The sequence below is a fragment of the Ailuropoda melanoleuca genome, chromosome 1, assembly GCF_002007445.2.
Source record: "Ailuropoda melanoleuca isolate Jingjing chromosome 1, ASM200744v2, whole genome shotgun sequence".
In the NCBI taxonomy this organism is placed as follows: Eukaryota; Metazoa; Chordata; class Mammalia; order Carnivora; family Ursidae; genus Ailuropoda; species Ailuropoda melanoleuca.
The window spans coordinates 160,104,792-160,122,957 of NC_048218.1; the positions used below are offsets into that span (position 1 = coordinate 160,104,792).

At 45.2% G+C, this 18,166-nt stretch overlaps 1 protein-coding gene across 6 annotated transcripts in view; it reads right to left on the reverse strand.

The window, feature by feature from the left end:
* CDCA7L (cell division cycle associated 7 like) overlaps positions 1-18,166 on the reverse strand; it is a 45,079-nt gene that overhangs the window by 11,019 nt on the left and 15,894 nt on the right. For 4 of the 6 annotated variants that reach the window (XM_019806481.2, XM_019806480.2, XM_011233028.3 and 1 more), the window contains exon 2: positions 4,723-4,863. The exons of the other annotated variants lie outside the window; for them this stretch is intronic. In XM_019806481.2, coding sequence (XP_019662040.1) covers positions 4,723-4,863 — 141 coding nt within the window. The remainder of the gene's footprint in view (positions 1-4,722; positions 4,864-18,166) is intronic. 6 annotated transcript variants of the gene reach the window in all.

Below are 18,166 nucleotides of genomic sequence, written 5' to 3' on the forward strand. Positions count from 1 at the left end.
ACCTCCCACCTGCCTTCCAGAGACAGCAAGTTTCTGTGCAGGAAAGGGCCAGAGCCTTCCACACCGCTCCCTGCCCACTGTGCGCCGTGACCACCGACGGCAGGTGCGGATGGGAGTGCCAAGTCCCAAGCCCCCAGGAGAGCCTCTCCTGCAGGAGGTGCAAGGCCAGCAACACTGACAGGTGCAAGTTGGCAGAAGGAAAGCTGCTCTAGGACTCTTAAAAAGGAAAAACCTTTTGGAATGAATTTTCTGTCTTTCGAACCAATCGAAGGCAAGAAACCGGGCTCTCGAAATGGCTCTCTTGAAAGAAAGGAGGGGACAGACAGACCCGCAGTGCAGAAAGGAGACCCACAAACCTGCCTCCCCCAGGCTGGCACCAGGGCTGGAGCGTGTCCCCAGCTGCCTCTGACGTCTCTTCCTCCCGCACCCGATATAGCAGTGACCCCTCATCACACCGCGTTCAGTTGGAGAATCTTTATCTCCTCCACTGCCTCTCCCTGACTTTAATTATATACTTCTTCAAGCTCAGATCATCTCTGGAGAAAAATAGATATAATAGATGAGTGGGAAAATTTAAAGGGGGATAGAGAAAGAAATGTCTATATCCAGCATTTTTTTAAGCTTAAATGTCTCCTATGAATTATTATCGGTAATTGGAGTGAGTGTGCTTGGAGCTAAATTACTTTGTTCCTTTGTTGATAGCTGTGGTGCAGCTGCTTGAAAAAAAAAAATACAAACACAAAAGGGAAGTTTCTTTAAAGTGAAATTCAAATTGTGCTTAAGGAAGAACAAAGTCAACATTGCTGCATCCTGTGCGTGAGTTCACGCGGCTTCCCCCGGCTGGTTGACACAGATCGTGAGTGTGTGCGGTCAGGCTGCAGATGCAACAGGCCCGGGCTGATTTTTAAGAAAGACTGGTGCACAGCGGGCTGCCGAAGAAGCCCCCCACAAACCTGCCACCTGCAAGGGCAGGAAACACCTGGCTCACGGAGCCCTGAGCTGGCCTCTGCAGGCGGCCCGGCGGCACTGCGGGCCTATGTGTCCGTTTCATCGTATACCCACAGTCCCTGCCTGGGGCCCAGAGAGAACAAGCCCCATCTTAGAGCAGCCATTTCCCACCTCCCACTCCTCTGGCTCGCTTTACCCTTTGAGCTGGCCTCACAGGGAACTAGTCGGCCTGGGAGAGAGCAGTATCTTTGGTGACCAGATTGAACACAAAAACACGTAGCCACGGTCCTAAACCAAGGCCCCTGCTTTTCTTCTCCTCATTCCACAAGATACAAAAACTGTTCTGGGGGCGCCTGGGTGGCACGGTCAGTTAAGCATCCAACTCTTGATCTCAGCTCAGGTCTTAATCTCAGGGTCGTGAGTTCAAGCCCTACTCTGGGCTCCTTGCTGTGCATGGAGCGGACTTAAAAAAACAAAACAAACAGAAACAAAAAAACGTTAATGTGAGTCTGTATAAAGCAGAACAACCACTCCACGGTCTCACTGCGTCTCGGCTACAACCCTCACATAGCTCTTTGCTCTGCAGAACTGGTTACCCTTTAAAGTCAGTAGCAGGCAGAATGCTCTGGCCCTGGGTCCCCTGTATCTATCTCCCATGATCAAGACCGTAAGCAAATAACAGATGAGAAGAGGGGCTGACAAGTGGTTACACTTTTTATTTTGAAGTTCATGGGACATGACGAAACCGACTGGAAAATGACAGTGAGCTGAACCAGTCGGACCAACATCCCACCTCAATTCCACGCCATGGGGCCTCCTTCACCCATGGATGCTGAACGCATGGAACACGAGGACAGGGACAACACGCGTAAGCGGTCCAACCAGCGGAGCTGGAAAGCATCGTGCATGTGTGAGGGGCCTCCCACTGCGGAGGGAACAGTCCAGTGGGGAGCGGGACAGAGGTGATGATCAGTGTTGTAAGGGAGACGTGAGCAATGCCGCACACAGAAAGAAAGAAAAAGAAAATCCAGCAAGATTTCAGGCAGCAGCAGCATTTGAACTGGAGCTGAACGGGGGCGGACTCCAGAAAAAGGAGGAGAGGACACAAAAACAGAATGAACAGCACAGACTGAACAGCACAGACCAGCATACGAGGAGGGTGTCCGTGCGGCTTCTGGTCCCTGCAGCACAGGGAGCAGTGAGAGGGACGAGGCTGCCAAGGGACACTCCCAGATTTCAAGCATCCCAGCCCAGATGCTTCTCAGATGTGGGGGCCTAGACAAGTCACCTCACTGCCTTGAGCTTCAGTCTCCCCCCTGTGAAACAGGGGTGACAACACCCCCCACGCTGTGCCGGGAGGTGCGGCGTCAGGGCGAGCTGTATGGAAAGCACAAGGCCACGGGCCCTCTCAGGCCCACCGGCGACCCCCTCCACCCCCCCACCCCGGGCAGGGGGAGCAGGAAGGGTGGGCTGGGCATGACCACACAGAAGCAGCCGCGCTCAGAGCAGCAAAAGCAGCTGTTCTGGCTTTTCTGTTTTACGTTTCTGTATTGAGCCTAGTGGCCGTGGAGTGTTAGTTTCACATGTCAATACAGTGTTTCGCCTTCTTCGTACCTTCTTTTACCTTGAGCTCACGAGGGTCGCTACCATCTGTCCCCATACGACTCTGTTACAGTACCATCGACTATACTCCCTGTGCCCTACCTTTCCCCTGCAACTGGAAGCCGACGCCTCCCTCGCCCTTCCCCCATCTTGCCCATCTCCCTACCCGCGCCCCCCGCTGGCAACCATCAGCTTGTTCTTTGTACTTATAGGTCTGATTCTGCTGTTTATTTAATTTTTAGATTCCATATGAGTGAAATCATATGGTCTCTGTCGTTCTCAGTCTGACTTACTTCACTCAGCACACTACCCTCTAGGTCCATCCATGTTGCTGCAAATGGCAAAAAAACCTCATCCTTTTAACGGCTGCACAGTATTCCGTCGTGCATATACTCAGCGTCTTCCTTATCCCTTCTTTTACTGATGGACACTTCGGTTGCTCCCCTATCTCATCATCAGGAAAATGCAAATCAAAACCGCAGTGAGGTATCCCCTTACACCTGTCAGAATGGCTAGAATCAAGCGTTGGTGAGGATGTGGAGAGAAAGGGTTCCCCGGGCACTGCTGGTGGGAATGCACACTGGGGCAGCCACTGTGGAAGACAGCACGGAGGGTCCTCCGAAAATTAAAAATAGTGAAATAGTCATTTCACTACTGGGTATTTACCCAAAACGCTAATTACACACCTGTACGTTTACTGCAGCATTATCTACAACAGCAAAGATACGGAAGCCGCTTGGTGTCGCAATTCCCACTGCACTGCCGGGATCCAGGCTCAGCTCTTCAGGCCCATCCTGCGCTGCTCAGAAATGCCCCTCACGGTGGACCCCGGGCTCCACTCTCGCTCACTGGCTGACCATGCTCAAATGGCTGCTGAATAAGGCGAGGAGCATGACCAGAGCTCACTTCTGTAACTGAGATAAGGGCTATGAGGACCAGGGGAGCTGAGGAAGGGAGGGGAAGGGGGGGGGAGAGCGACATGGCAAAGACTCACAGACATGTGCAAGGGAGTCGGAGAGATGGGAGAGGAGGAGGAGGGGGTCACAAATACCAAAGACGAAGATAAAAATGAGGAAGACGAAGGGACAACAAGGGGAGGGAAACAGTAAGTTCAAGACTGGTCCAACCGGCAGTCAGCCGTACGCGTGGGGCTTGAGAGAGAACCTAAGCCATCAAGAACCTGCAGGTAATGGCTGAAAGCAGGCTGGGCCCTAGATCACTAAGAGAAAAGGTCCGAAGACAAAATCCTGAGGCACATCCGCAGATGGGGACGGGAGACAGAAGACATGACCGTGAAGTATGAAACACGTAAGAGAGAGGGAGAGACCAAAGGGAGTGGCAGCAGGTGGCTGGTGGGTCAAATGAGACAGCACGTCAAGTGCAGACCACAGAGACCAGGGAGGCCCCCGCACCCAGGCAAGACCTGCTCCCACAGAGGCTGGAACTTCCCTAATATAATTAATTGCTTCTCCTCCTGCACCTGCCCAGTCGAAGCAAGGTGGGTTTAATTTACAGCCTTTAAAGAGAAGCTGTGGTCAAGGGAGAATGAAGAATTTTGAGAGCCACAATGAATGCAGAAGACAATGCCCCCAAAGGCTAGCGACTTTGGCCACGCTCCTGTTAAGGCACAACAGAAACCTCCAGGAAACGAACTCTCAGAGAAATGTAACTTGTGTTTGCTAGAGATCAAAGGAATCCAAGAAAGAGTCACGCCCTCCCCAGCAATTCCAAGAGTGAGGTGCCAAGAGAACCATGCTCCAGGAGCACGGGGACACGGCTGACTCACGGCAAACACGCGTTCGTGCACGGCACTGCGGTGGGGACGGGCGCTGTGCGGGCCCAGCCCTCCCCGGCCGGCCGAGCAGGGATACTCTGAATGCAGCCTCGACACAGGCTGCAGCCCCAACATTGCAAAGAAAATGGATCTGACCATGTGAGGCCCCATTTGAAAAAAAAAAAAAAATTATCGTACACAGAAAGGGCTTAAACAGTAAAAAGTGATCTAGGTACTCTCACTGGTTCTTGAAACATGAAGGCAAAACTCTTATAAAATAAAATGCTCGACAGTTAACTGCTATCACCAATCTCAGACTAAATTCAAGTCAAAGAATATCCGAACCAAGACCCAGGCTTCCAGAAGACCATGCCTTCCATGAAAGGATGCATCCATACCTGTTTCCCTGACTCCAATGAGTCAAAACTATCACAGCTCTCCTCTGATGACAGGGTTTCCATGGGAACATCATCTCGGAAACCGACAAACTCTTCATCATCACTGGGGGCGTTAAAGATGTCAGCCACTTCTTTAGGGATCTGTTTTGGATTCAAAAAAGGAGGAGGATCAAACCAGGGGCTGTTAGCATCACTCAGGGGAATCTTCTAGAGAGCAGGAGGAATTAGCATCTTCTAGCTCTATCGATCTGCCCAGGTCGCCCAGAAGAGCCCAGTAACCCCGGAGCAAAATGTGCTTCAGCTGACTCCTCATGGCAACAAAAGAAGGTGGGGGGAGGGGCGGAAGGACAAGCTGTTCTCAAACTCTAGAGATATACCCTATCTTACAGACAATGTCAGAGCCGTACCTAGACAGAAGCCATGTGTGATCTCTTCACAAAAAATAAACAGTCATCGGTTTCTGAGAAACCAACGATCTAGTTTTCTCCTACAGTGGATTTGTCTTTAAATGTCATCTATGTCAAAATAAGGTATTAACTAAGCTCCTTTTTTATTCATTTCCACCTACAGCTCTTTAATTTCTCTCTTCTTTGTCACCTGCGGATTCAGACATGGAAATTCATACAATGAAATAAGTAGCTTTTTTGTTCCTTGTTTATATTCTCAATCGAGTCATTTCAGAGTTCCAAGAGAATTCAAACACTGTTCTAGGCAAGTATTCCAAGAATGTTGTCAGCACACTTCATCTAACAAGTATGTATCTGTTCAGAGTTCATTTTCATATGTTGACTACCTACTTGTTCCCAAGTTGAAACCCAGAGTAAGGTGACAGAACGGTACAAACATGTATCGATTCTTCTCAGGGAGCTCCCGTGTGTCACCACGTTTGCTTCCTGTCTTTCAACAAACATTAAGTGGAACCATAGGCACTGGCTAGTATGTCACAGATTCTGACCTAGAGAAACGGCCATTTACTATGAGCCAACTTAATCCATGCATATATTTTTTTTTTAAGTTTATTTATTTGGGAGAGTGAGTGAGTGCACCCAAACACAGGGAGGGGTAAAGAGGAGAGGGAGGAGCAGACTCCCAGCTGAGCAGGTGGGGCTCCTTCCCAGGACCCTGGGATCATGACCTGAGCCGAAGGCAGACACTTAACCAACTGAGCCACCCAGGCACCCCAACCTGTGTATACTTAAAGTAAACTGCAGACATCATACTAATTCACCCTAAAAACATTCTCCTACAGAGCCATAAAACTACAACCATACCTAAAATAATTAACATTCATTCAATAATATCATTTACTACAAGTTCATATTTAAATGTCTGCAACTGTCCCCAAAATGTCTTCAATAACTTTGGGGGACAAAGGGGATCCATTCAAGCAAAGATCATGCATTGTATATGTTTTATTTATGACACTACTTTTTGTTGCTTTTCACAACACTGACATCATTTACATAGCCCAAGACAACAGCCTTCTCAAACATCATACATTCTGAGCTTATCTGACTGGTTCCTGATACATTTAAGTGAAATATTTCTGGCAACAATTCTATACAGATGACATGCACTTCTCAAAGCAATGCATAAAGAGGCACGATACATCAGATTATCCCCCATTAATTGGTGTTTTTTTAAACATGATTATGTAATTTTTCAAACATAATCCTAAGTAGGTAGGACGGTATAATGAACACACACATGGATCTTGGAGCAGTTCTGTGCCCATGGCTAATCTTGCTCTGTCTGTACCCCCACCCAACTGCCCTCCTTCCAAATCTTGAAGCAAATGAAAACACAGTATCATTTCACCCTGTATCATTGGCAAATACACAGTCTGTGTTCACAGTTCTGTTAACCGATTTTTTTAACTCAGTTTATTTCTATCATGATTTGAATAAGGTCCACACATTGGTCAACAGGTCCCTCAAGTCTTTTCTCATGTGTCCTTTTTTTCCTTTGGCAACTTATTTTTTGAAGAAACTGGGTCATTTGTGGAGTCTGCTAGAGTCTGGAAGGTCGCAGTTGCAAGACAATATTTAAAGACTCCTATGTCCCCAGGGATTTCCTATGACTTGGTAGTGAAGTTACAAGCTCAGACAGATTCAAGTTTACTTCTTTCTGGCAAAACGGTGACTGCTTCATAGGTAGTACTGCACATAATGTCGGCAATCTCTGATTTTTAGTGGTGATGCTCTCTGATCAACAAGGTAGGGTGTGCCCTATTTCTCTCCAGCAAAAATACCTTTTCCCCTCTGTATTTAGTAAGCAGTTAGTAGGGTGATATTTGACATTTTGTGATTATCCTTCCCCCTGATTGATGACAACTCACTCGGGGGTTTCAGCTCCATTGACAGCTCTTACCTGAATCAATGACTGCACAGTAAGGGGTGCAAAATGGCATTTTCAAATTCTATTCATTCTTCATATATTAGCTGGCATTCTTCTATAACACAATATTCTCTCTCTCGCTATCTCTCCCTCTCTCTGCTTCTCTCACTCCCATGTAGATTCATGGAATTTTTTTTTAATTCAATGTGCTATATAATACATTACTGTCACCATTCTTTCTGATGCTCAAATTGTCCTAAATTTGGCCATTGGGAGCTCCTTCAAGTCCGTTTCTGTGTCCTTTTGACACAACTCTAACAGTCTTTGGGCACCTCTTTGCTTTCTGGCACAAGTGTACCAAGCTAGCCTTATACTTCATCACCTGCCCCAGACCTTGGATCAGCCATTTTCCCAAGGTGCACAGGCACTAAGAAATCAGATGTGGGGACTTGGTACCCTCCTTGCTAGTTAAGTATCATTGCTTCTAAGCTCTTTGGACATAATCAGGATATTTTAAATGTCTTAAATCACACATTCAGGGTGACACCTTGAATTTAAATCCAAAAGGACAGGATTCTTCCTCACCTCCCTCAATCCCACATTATTTCCCTTTCCCCATAAAGAAAGCTCCAACTCTCAGTATTTTTCATACACTTACCCATTTGCTTTATCTACAATACACACGAAACAGTTTCAAAGTTATACCACTACCACCACTACCAACAATAACCATCAACAACAACCAAGTTTAAGATTTCTTTGCAGTTCTTTCCATCCCTGGGATACAGGCCCACTATTTCCTAGATCTTTGCCCTGAGATAACCTGACAATCTCTGTTCTTGGGAATGCACAGGTACTTTATCTATACTTCCCATTTCATCACGTGAATATTAAAGAGATGCCCTCAAGGGTTGAGATTTTAATATAATTTTTACTGCTACAAGACATTCTTTTTTTTTTTTTTTTTTTTTTTTTGNGAGATAGGAAGGGGAGGGGTAGAGGGAGAGAAAGAATCTTAAGCAGGCTCAATCTCTGCTGAGATTACGACCCTGAGATCATGACCCGAGCCAAAATGAAGAGCTGGACACTGAACTGACAGGCGCCTCGACTGCAATAAGCCACTTTTATGTGAAACTGGCATTTAGAATGATGACAACAATAACTTTGTCCTTGTGGAACCCTCGGGATTCCCTAGACCACACCATGTGGCACTAACACACACACAGTTGAACATTCAAGTTACTTCAATTCTTCGAATTTTTTTTCTGTGCATTGAATTAGTTTTACAGTTAGGTTCATTTCAGAAATCACTAATCTCTAATCTTGTTTTTATCATGATTTTAATGCTTGTTTAAAAAATGATGAGAAAGTCAATGGTTCAGGGGTGCCTGGGTGGCGCAGTTGTTAAGCATCTGCCTTTGGCTCAGGGCATGTTGCCGGCATTCTGGGATCAAGCCCCACATCAGGCTTCTCCACTAGGAGCCTGCTTCTTCCTCTCCCACTCCCCCTGCTTGTGTTCCCTCTCTCGCTGGCTGTCTCTGTCAAATAAATAAATAAAATCTTTAAAAAAAAAAAAAGTCAATGGTTCAATCAAAGGACATTTAACATTTGGTTTATAGAGAACACAAACCTAGAATGAATGTGCCAAGTGTAAGGTGTCAGGGGATTCACACACACACTTTCCCACCATCTAATGAAATCACCTCTTGGGACGAAGGGGCAGACACAGAAGTAGAGTTCCAGGAACAGTAACAAAAAAAAAAAAAAAAACCTGCCACATTTATGCCAGGAGCTCCTAACGAAGCCTGAAACAGTTCTTGGGAGAAAAATGCAACTTTTCATAAGGAGGTAAATTTAACAGTATTTGGCACCCCTTATCTTTTCAGAGGTACTTTTTAGTAGTTTTGTCATGAAACCAACATGCCAAGATAACACTCGTCACAAGAGAAACAGAGAATACTTATCGGAGTGTAAGTGTGTAACATTTTACGGAACAGCCCCCAAGTTCGGTTCCTGCAGTGGCAGAAAGAGATTGGTTTCTGTCGTCTGCTTTCTGTGAATTTCAAAAGCTCCGCCGGCCCAGAAGCTTGTTTTAACCTAAGAAGGTTAAAGGAGGAGGAGTACGCCTTGTCATGATTTCATGGAAGCACCTGGAAGGAACAGAGAGGCTGGCAATATGGAGAACCTGCTTCCGGGACAACTGCATCAGCCTGGGTACAGCTACTGCGAAGCCTGTCTCCCCCGCCCCCCCCCCGGCTCATCTAGGACGTCACGTCTGCTCCAGAGTCTGTCCTAGAGGTCTCATGAGGGGGGATGTAATGACCAATTAGGAACAAAAAGAAAGAACACTTTGAAAAAAGCAAAAACCAGTACACATTCTAGGGGCCACAGGGCTGTTTCTTGCTGCCTAACCTCACAAGGTGTGAAGAGAGGAGTTTCAGTCACAAGCTCCAAGATTTAGCAAAAGTCTCCGTTAGATATTCAAGGGTCTTCAGTGCAAGACACTGTTGAACAGAGTTAACAAAGAAATCAAGATTTCTATGCACGGCACCTGCTAAGATTCATGGGGACGCCCTTCTAACGTGTGAGCGGTTCAGCAACCTAACAGCACATTAGGCCCAAGGGGCGGTCATTTCCCTGTGTCTGTCACCAGGGAGCCCCTGGCTAGCTGCAGCGTGTAGACAGGGAGTGTGACAGACTTTTTTCTCCAAAGCTCATGCTCCATTTGATTGCAACCCCACTCACAAGACTCACAAAATACTACTACTACTACTGATAATAATAGAGCAACTAACTGAACAGAAAATATTAAAAACTGCCAACCAGTACATTTATGTATAGTAAACTTGCATATTAAGACAACTGCAATCTAGCTAACCAAAAAGAAATCAAAAAAATATCCTTCTGAAAGTGAAAAGACTGTTTAATGAATTATAGTTTTTTAAAGTACATACATTTATTCTATTCCTTTCATATACACTCGCTACATCTGTCCACGCTGTCCTTGTTGGGATAACAGTTTATCACCAAGAGTCAAGTGGGGACCAGGAGTCAAGTCCTCTACAAGGACACGGGAACTAGGGTGGAGTCCCCAGCACCTAACACGGGGCCCGGCCTAAAGCAGGTTATCAGTAATCCACGCTGAAGGTATCGACAGGCATCCGTTTGTCGTGGGTTTCCTATGGGAGGTGTGAAAGGTCTAGTCTATGCCATCCCTATACAAGAATTAAAGAGTTTCACCCAGAACATGTGCATACAAAGCAGTCCCATTCACAGCTCCTCCTTCAGAAAGGACTACAGATCACCCACAGGCCCTCAACGGGACCCTAGCGCTCCTCGCGGGAACAAGGAATGCACTCTCAACAGTTTTGGGGGCTAAAAGGAGGAGGGTACGGCGGCCACTCCCGGTAAGACACCACGGGCTGAGGCTCACTGGTGAGCTCAAGACACAGGCCCAGAAGGGGCGGCCACTCTCCGTGCCGGCAGACCACTGCCACGCAGGATCAGGGGTCCCGTGGGCTCCACCTTCAACCCTCCCAGAGAAGCCAGGAATTCCGGCCTTGCTGCGACATCTCCCAGTCGTCTAACGTCAGCTTCTAACGTGAGAACCAAACATCTACAGGGTGGATCTCACACTCGTTCAGGGACGGTGCACAGCGGAACCATGGTGCTTTGTAGAACACCAAGGGACGTTTAGAGCGAAATTTCAAATATTACCAATGGTCGGTCTACTAGTGTCTGGGACAAATAGTAGCACACACTGGAGTGCTAAGAAAACGAAGTAGAAAGAACACAATAAATAGCACCGCCACCCTCTTTCTCTACAACGAGGCGGCAGAGCGGTTCGGTGGTGGTGGCGGCCTTGTGGACAGAGAGGCAGATCCCTGTGAAAACCCCGACGGGCACGACCATCGCCCGCGAGGTGGAGCCCACTGACACCACTGAAAATGTCGAAGCTAAAGTCCAAGACAAGGAGAGCATCCCGCCTGACCAGCAGCGTCTGATTTCTGCAGGCGAACAGCTGGAGAATGCCCGCACTCTCTCCGACCACGATACCCAGAAGGAGCCCACCCTGCACTGGGCGCTGTGCCTGAGCCTTCCCGCCACGCCACGCGCTGGCCCAGAACTACGACTGCGCCAAGATGCTGGGCCGTGAGCGTTCCGCGCGCATGCGCACGCCTGCGCTGACAGCGGCTGCCCCAAGCGCGCCAGGGCTGCGATGGCGCCGAAGGTCCCTCCACTGGCTCCGCCTTTGCCCCGAGGCCCTGCCTCCTCCATCAAGTTTTCCTTTCACTGACTGAAGCAGAAAAATCAATTAATTTAAAAACTGCCCTTCCCCTGTTCACCGCCGCACTACTGACAACAGTCACAAAGGGGACCCAGGTGTGCATCGGTGGAAGAACGACGAAAACTCGTACACGCGTATGGCGAAGCATTCATCAGCTTTAGGAAGGCAACTAAAAATACCAAATCCTGAAACCAACGTGACAGGTCCATTATACCTCCGCAAATTAAAATAAACAGAACTAGTCTGAAACAGGCTGTCGGGGGAAGAGTCTGAGATGGCCCATCTTTAGCAAGTTCCCTGGTGACAGACAGACACTCGTCTGCAGAACGCACGCTCATACGGAGCACAGAGCTTCAGGCCCGTCTTCTGTTCCTGTCTCTGGGGTGTGACTTCTGCTTGACGCTAGCTCTCCCTCCTCGGTGGACACTTAGCTCTCACAGCAGACTCTCCAGCTCTGGCTGCTTTCTCACCATGCTACCCGCTCCAGCACCAAGAGCCGAGTCCTGCGCACTTAGGGGTATGTCATCACCATCTGATTCAGTGATGAGCATCACCAACTAACTCAAAGAGAAAAGGAAAGAAATACTGTCACATGCTAGAACATGGATGAATCTTGAGGACGTTATGCTAGGGGAAATACGCCAGGCACAAAAAGACAAAGACTATGATTCCACTCATGTGAGACACCTCATGTGAGCAGGAAGTAGAAGGGAGGCTGCCAGGGGTGGGGGAGGGGAGTGGCTGTTTCATGGGTACAGAGTTTCAGTTTTACGAAATGATTGCCTGCCCAACAACTCATGGTTGACAACAATTTCAATGTGTTTGATGCTACTTAAAAATTTTTAAGAGGATAAATTTTAAGGTATGTATACTTACCATGATTTTTAAAAATTCTGCAATAAAAGACCAACTTTAGAAGACAATTTACAACTGTAGGGAGGGGCGCCTGGGTGGCGCAGCGGTTGAGCGTCTGCCTTCGGCTCAGGGCGTGATCCCGGCATTCTGGGATAGAGCCCCACGTCAGGCTCTTCCGCTGTGAGCCTGCTTATTCCTCTCCCACTCCCCCTGCTTGTGTTCCCTCTCTCGCTGGCTGTCTCTATCTCTGCCAAATAAATAAATAAAATATTTAAAAAAAGAAAAGAAAAAAAAGAAAACTGTAGGGAAAATCTTCCTCTTTAAAAAATTTTTATTTAAATTCAAGTTAGTTAACATATGGTGTCTTATTAGTTTTAGGGGTAGAATTTAGTGATTCATCAGTTGGGTGTAACACCCAGTGCTCATCACATNGAAAAAAAAAAACTGTAGGGAAAATCTTCCTCTTTAAAAAATTTTTATTTAAATTCAAGTTAGTTAACATACGGTGTCTTATTAGTTTTAGGGGTAGAATTTAGTGATTCATCAGTTGGGTGTAACACCCAGTGCTCATCACATCAAGTGCCCTCCTTCATGCCCATCACCCAGTTACCCCATCTCCCCCCGACCTCCCTCCAGCAGCCCTCCGTTTGTTCCCTGTATTAAGTGTCTCTTATGGTTTGCCTCCCTCTGTTTTTGTCTTATTTTTCCTTCCCTTCCCCTATGTTCACCTGTTTTGTTTCTTAAATTCCTCATGAGTGAAATCATATGGTATCTGTCTTTTCCTGACTTATTTTGCGATTAGCATAATAATACCCTCTACTTCCATCCACATCATTGCAAACGGCAAGATTTCATTCTTTTTGATGTTGAGTAATATTCCAGTGTGTGTGTGTGTGTGTGTGTGTGTGTGTGTTACACACACCACCTCTTCTGTATCCATTCATCTGTTGATGGACATCTGGACTCAACATATTCTGGCTACTGTGAACATGGCTGCTATAGACAAGCAGGATTTGTTCCTGGGCTGCCAGGGTGGTTCAACATCCGCGAATCAATGTGAGACACCACATAAATAAAAGAAAGCACAAGAACCATGTGATCCTCTCAACAGACGCCAAAATAGCATTTGACCAAAGTACAGCATCCTTTCTTGATAAAAACCCTCCACACTGTAGGGATAGAAGGAGCATACCTCAACATCATTAAGGCCAAAAATGAAAGACCCACAGCTAATATTCTCAATGGGGGGAAAAACTGAGAGCTTTTCCCCTAAGGTCAGGAACACCAGTGATGTCCACTGTCACCACTGCTGTTCAACATAATACTAGAAGTCCTAGCCGCAGCAATCAGACAACAAAAATAAATAAAAGGCATCCAAATCGGCAAAAAAGTCAAACTTTCACTTTTCACAGACGACATGATGCTCTATGTGGAAAACCCAAAAGACTCCAAGAAATTGCTAGAACTCATATAGGAATTCAGCAAAGTTGCAGGATATAAGATGAATGCACAGAAGTCTGTTGCATTTCTACACACTAACAAAGAAAATTTTCCCTCCTTAAATGAACGCACTCTTTTCACAAACTCACAGAGCAAGTGTGGACCTCCATCTGCTTCTTGTGCGACCAGCACTTGAGGGGGATGTGGTGTAAGAACCCAACGCTTCATCTAAGGCAGGTTCAGAAACATCACCTCCTGAGTCCAGGATTCAGCTCTAATGCTGGGCGGCACCACACCCTCAACCCAGGTACCTGGGTTCCAAAGCCCAGAAGCTCACTGCAAGTCTGGGTGACAGAGCTGTCTGCAGAACTAGACTGGGTTTAAAATCCAGCTTTGTTCTATCCCAGCCAAGCTATACTAATAAAAATCAATCCTGCCAAATTGCTGCTTGCTTCTCATTTAGTAGGGGCCCTTCCAGCATTTGAGGAGCACAAAGCAATGCTCTAGAGCTCTCCGTATCACTGTAACCACCTCACCCTAACCTTTAATTAAAATTCAATTAAATAAAAAAAATAGTAAGCTATAAAAAGATGCCTCAAACTGCCAGCTGCTTTTCAATTAATTCTTCACCTTTGAAAACAAATTAGCGTACCATTAACCTAAAATTCCGTATTTTTAAAATTAAGTGTAATTTTTTAAACTAAGGTTTTCTGTATCTCAATGATATAGAATTGTATTCTTCTTACATTAAGAAATACAACCTCCTAGCTGGAAGGCATATATTTATCATCTACTAGTTTTTGAAGGAAAGAAACTAAGATTCTTCTTAAAGGCCAATTGATTCCAGAGCTGATTTTGATAAAGCTTCAGGAAATATTTCTTATTCCAGGAACAGTGTATAGATTTCACCTGGAAACAAATTCCATTTGTAGCCCTAAGGAACACCACAAAAGAAATCTGTGCACACTACTGCATTTTCCTTTAGTGTTTTGAAAGCAATTTTGATAGCAAGGACAGCAGAACTTGCAGGGTGTGAAAGAGGCTTTTACACAGAGGAAAGCATTCCTTCAACCCTCCACATAGGGTTGTTTTGCATCATTTTCTATCTCAAACACTGTCATTTCTTTAAATCGCTTACGATTAAATTGGTCAATCCATAAGACACTTACATACCTTACACCATTTACAAAAACTAACTCAAAGTAGAGGACACCTAAATATAACACCTAAAACTCTAAAACTTCTGGGAGAAAATTTTTGTGACTTTAGAATTCTTTGATACAACACCAGAAGCAGAATACAGATTTTAAAAATGTATGAATTTGGGGGCGCCTGGGTGGCACAGCGGTTAAAAATGTATGAATTTGACAATCAAAATTAAAAATTTCCACCTTTTGTAAAACACTTAAAAGAGAATGACAAGAAAAAAACAAGTCTGGGAGAAAACACCCACAAACCATACATCTGATAAAGGACCTGTACCCAAAATACATAAAGAACCCTCAAAACTCAGTAAGAAAAGAATCCTATCTAAACATGGGCAAAAGATGCGAGCAGACGCTTCGCCAAAGATCCAGGGATGGCAGATAAGCACATGAAAAGATGTCTGACATCCACAGCCACTAGGGAAATGCAAATTAAAACTACAACAAGACCCGGTTATCTACCTACCAGGATGGCTTAAGGAAACAGGACAACGCCAAGTGCTGACTGACAAGGATCTGGAGCAACCACCACTCTCCTAAATGGTTGGCAGAAACGCAAAATGGCGGGACCACTTTGGAAAACAATGTGGCAGCTTCTCATCAAGTTAAAACATATTCTTACCACATGATCCAGCAATCCTGCTCCTAGGTGTTTACTGAAATGAAATGAAAACTTAGGTTCACAAAAAACTTGTCATCAGCAATTTTATTCCCAAACCCAGAAACAATCCAAATCAGCTGGGGAATGGATAAACCAAACACCGTACATCCACACCATGACTACTGCTGGCAGTAAAAAGGAATAAATTACTGATAGATACAATTACACGGATAACTCTCAGATGCATTAGGCCTAGTGAAAAAAGGCTACATATTTTCTGATTCCACTTTTGTGACATGTTGGAAAAGGAGAAACTAGAGAGAACACACATCCATGGTTGCCTGACACTAGAGGTCAGAGGGAATTTTTGAGCAGTGATAAAAAGGATGAATTTTACTGTATATAAATTAAGTCTCGGTCAAAAAGAAAGAAAGAAAATGATGTAGAAACAGTGGAACATACAGATTGCCTAGAAATGGATCCTAGTACATATAATTAAAATTTGATAGGAAAAACACCACAAATCAATGGGAAAGAGATGTCAGTAAGTCAATAAAGGATGCTGACAAAACTGCCTATTTGAGGTGAACTCAACAGTCCATTTTGCTTCTCTCTTGATACTACCTATGAATCAGAAGATCAAAGAGTTAAAAGGTAAACAAACCACAGAGGAGAATATAATTTATATGAATATGCAGCTGGCCCTTGAATAAGGAAGACTTTAAGCCCCAAGTAAAGGAGATCAAGATGGAGAAGACCAGTAGCGTGGACCACTTAACAGTTCTAAATGCCTTGAAAGAAAACAAATTTAGACGGGAAAAAAAAAAAAAAAAAAAAAAAAAAACCCTTGGGAGAAAAGATCTGCCACGAATAGACAAATTATCGTTACTGAAAAGTCCTTACAAAATGAAGTGTTCCAAGAGTCACACAGATAAAATAGGTAAAACAAAGAAAATTCACGAAAAAGGGAACACAGAGAAGGCTTAAAACATATTTCAAGTCTTTGGGGCGCCTGGGTGGCTCAGTCATTAAGTGTCTGCCTTCGGCTCAGGGCATGATCCCAGCATTCTGGGCTCCTCTGCTGGGAGCCTGCTTCTTCCTCTCCCACTCCCCCTGCTTGCCTCTCTCTCACTGGCTGTCTCTGTGTCAAATAAATACATAAAATCTTTAAAAAAAAAAAAAATTTCAAGTCTTCAACCTCCCTAAGTAATGAAAGCAAGAGAAATAAAGACAAGGTTCCTTCTCAGCTAGCAACCCAGCCATGCTCTCTGTCCGTTAAGAGCACGCTTGGCGATGGGGAGGATGTGACAAGACAAGCACCCTGATACAGAACTGGTGGGCGGACAAGTGGGCCTGAGGTTGCAAAACACCAATGTGGTCATGTACATCTAAAGCAGGGGAGTTCGTTTTTTAAAAGTATATGCGGTGAGATTTGAAAATCTCCAGAAAATATGGTTCAACTCAGAGTGATGGAGCATGTGAACTATTTATTTATAGCTAAGAGGATCATAAGTCAAGGACGACCAGAGTGGGACAAGATCTCATCCATCAACCGGAGCACCTCCCCTCAGAAAGGACCAAACCTCAGCCTGCTCCTCAAGGGCACGCAGCTCGTTCACACCCTTCCAAACGACATTCCAGCCAAATGCTGTTTTTCAATAAAATAACTACCTACTCGTTAGTATTTAGCATTTAATTCAATCAAAAAGCCTAAGCTTAATAGGAGGCCAAAACCATGAACAACATGAAGAAAAAAACTGATTAAACTGGACCTCATCAAAACTAAAAACATTTCTTCATCAAAGGACATTATCAAGAAAGTGAAAGGCAGGGGCGCCTGGGTGGCACAGCGGTTAAGCGTCTGCCTTCGGCTCAGGGCGTGACCGGCGTTATGGGATCGAGCCCCACATCAGGCTCCTCTGCTATGAGCCTGCTTCTTCCTCTCCCACTCCCCCTGCTTGTGTTCCCTCTCTCGCTGGCTGTCTCTATCTCTGTCAAATAAACAAATAAAATCTTTAAAAAAAAAAAAAGTGAAAGGCAACCTATGGAATGGGAGAAAGAGCTGCAAAACATTTAAGTGATAAGGACCCAGCATTCAGAATATACAAAGATCTCCAATGATGCAACAAAAAGCATCGCCCAATAGAAAAATGCATGAAGGACTTGATATATATTTCTCCCCCCACAAAAAAAATACATATATATAAATGAACAACGAATACATGAAAAGATGTTCAACGTCATTAGTCGTTAGGGAAACAAATAAAAAATACAAGCTACCCCTTCACATCCTCTGAGTCCAAAAATCATGGGGAGAAAGTGCTGGAGAANATTAGGGAAACACAAATAAAAAATACAAGCTACCCCTTCACATCCTCTGAGTCCAAAAATCATGGGGAGAAAGTGCTGGAGAAGATGCGGTGAAGCCAGAACACTTATACACAGCTAGCGGATATGCAGTGGTTCAACAGTTTGATGATTCTTCAGAAAGTCAAACGCAGAACTCCTATGTGACCCGGCACTTTCATTCTTGGGTATATAACTAAAAGAACTGCAAAGAGGTGCTTCAGATACATGCATATGTATGTTAATAGGACTACTTACAGTAGCCAAAAGGTCCAACACAAATGAATGGGTAAGAAATTGTAGTATATACAATATACAGAGGGCTATTATTCAGCTATAAAAAGGATGAAGCACCGACCCATGCTACGACGT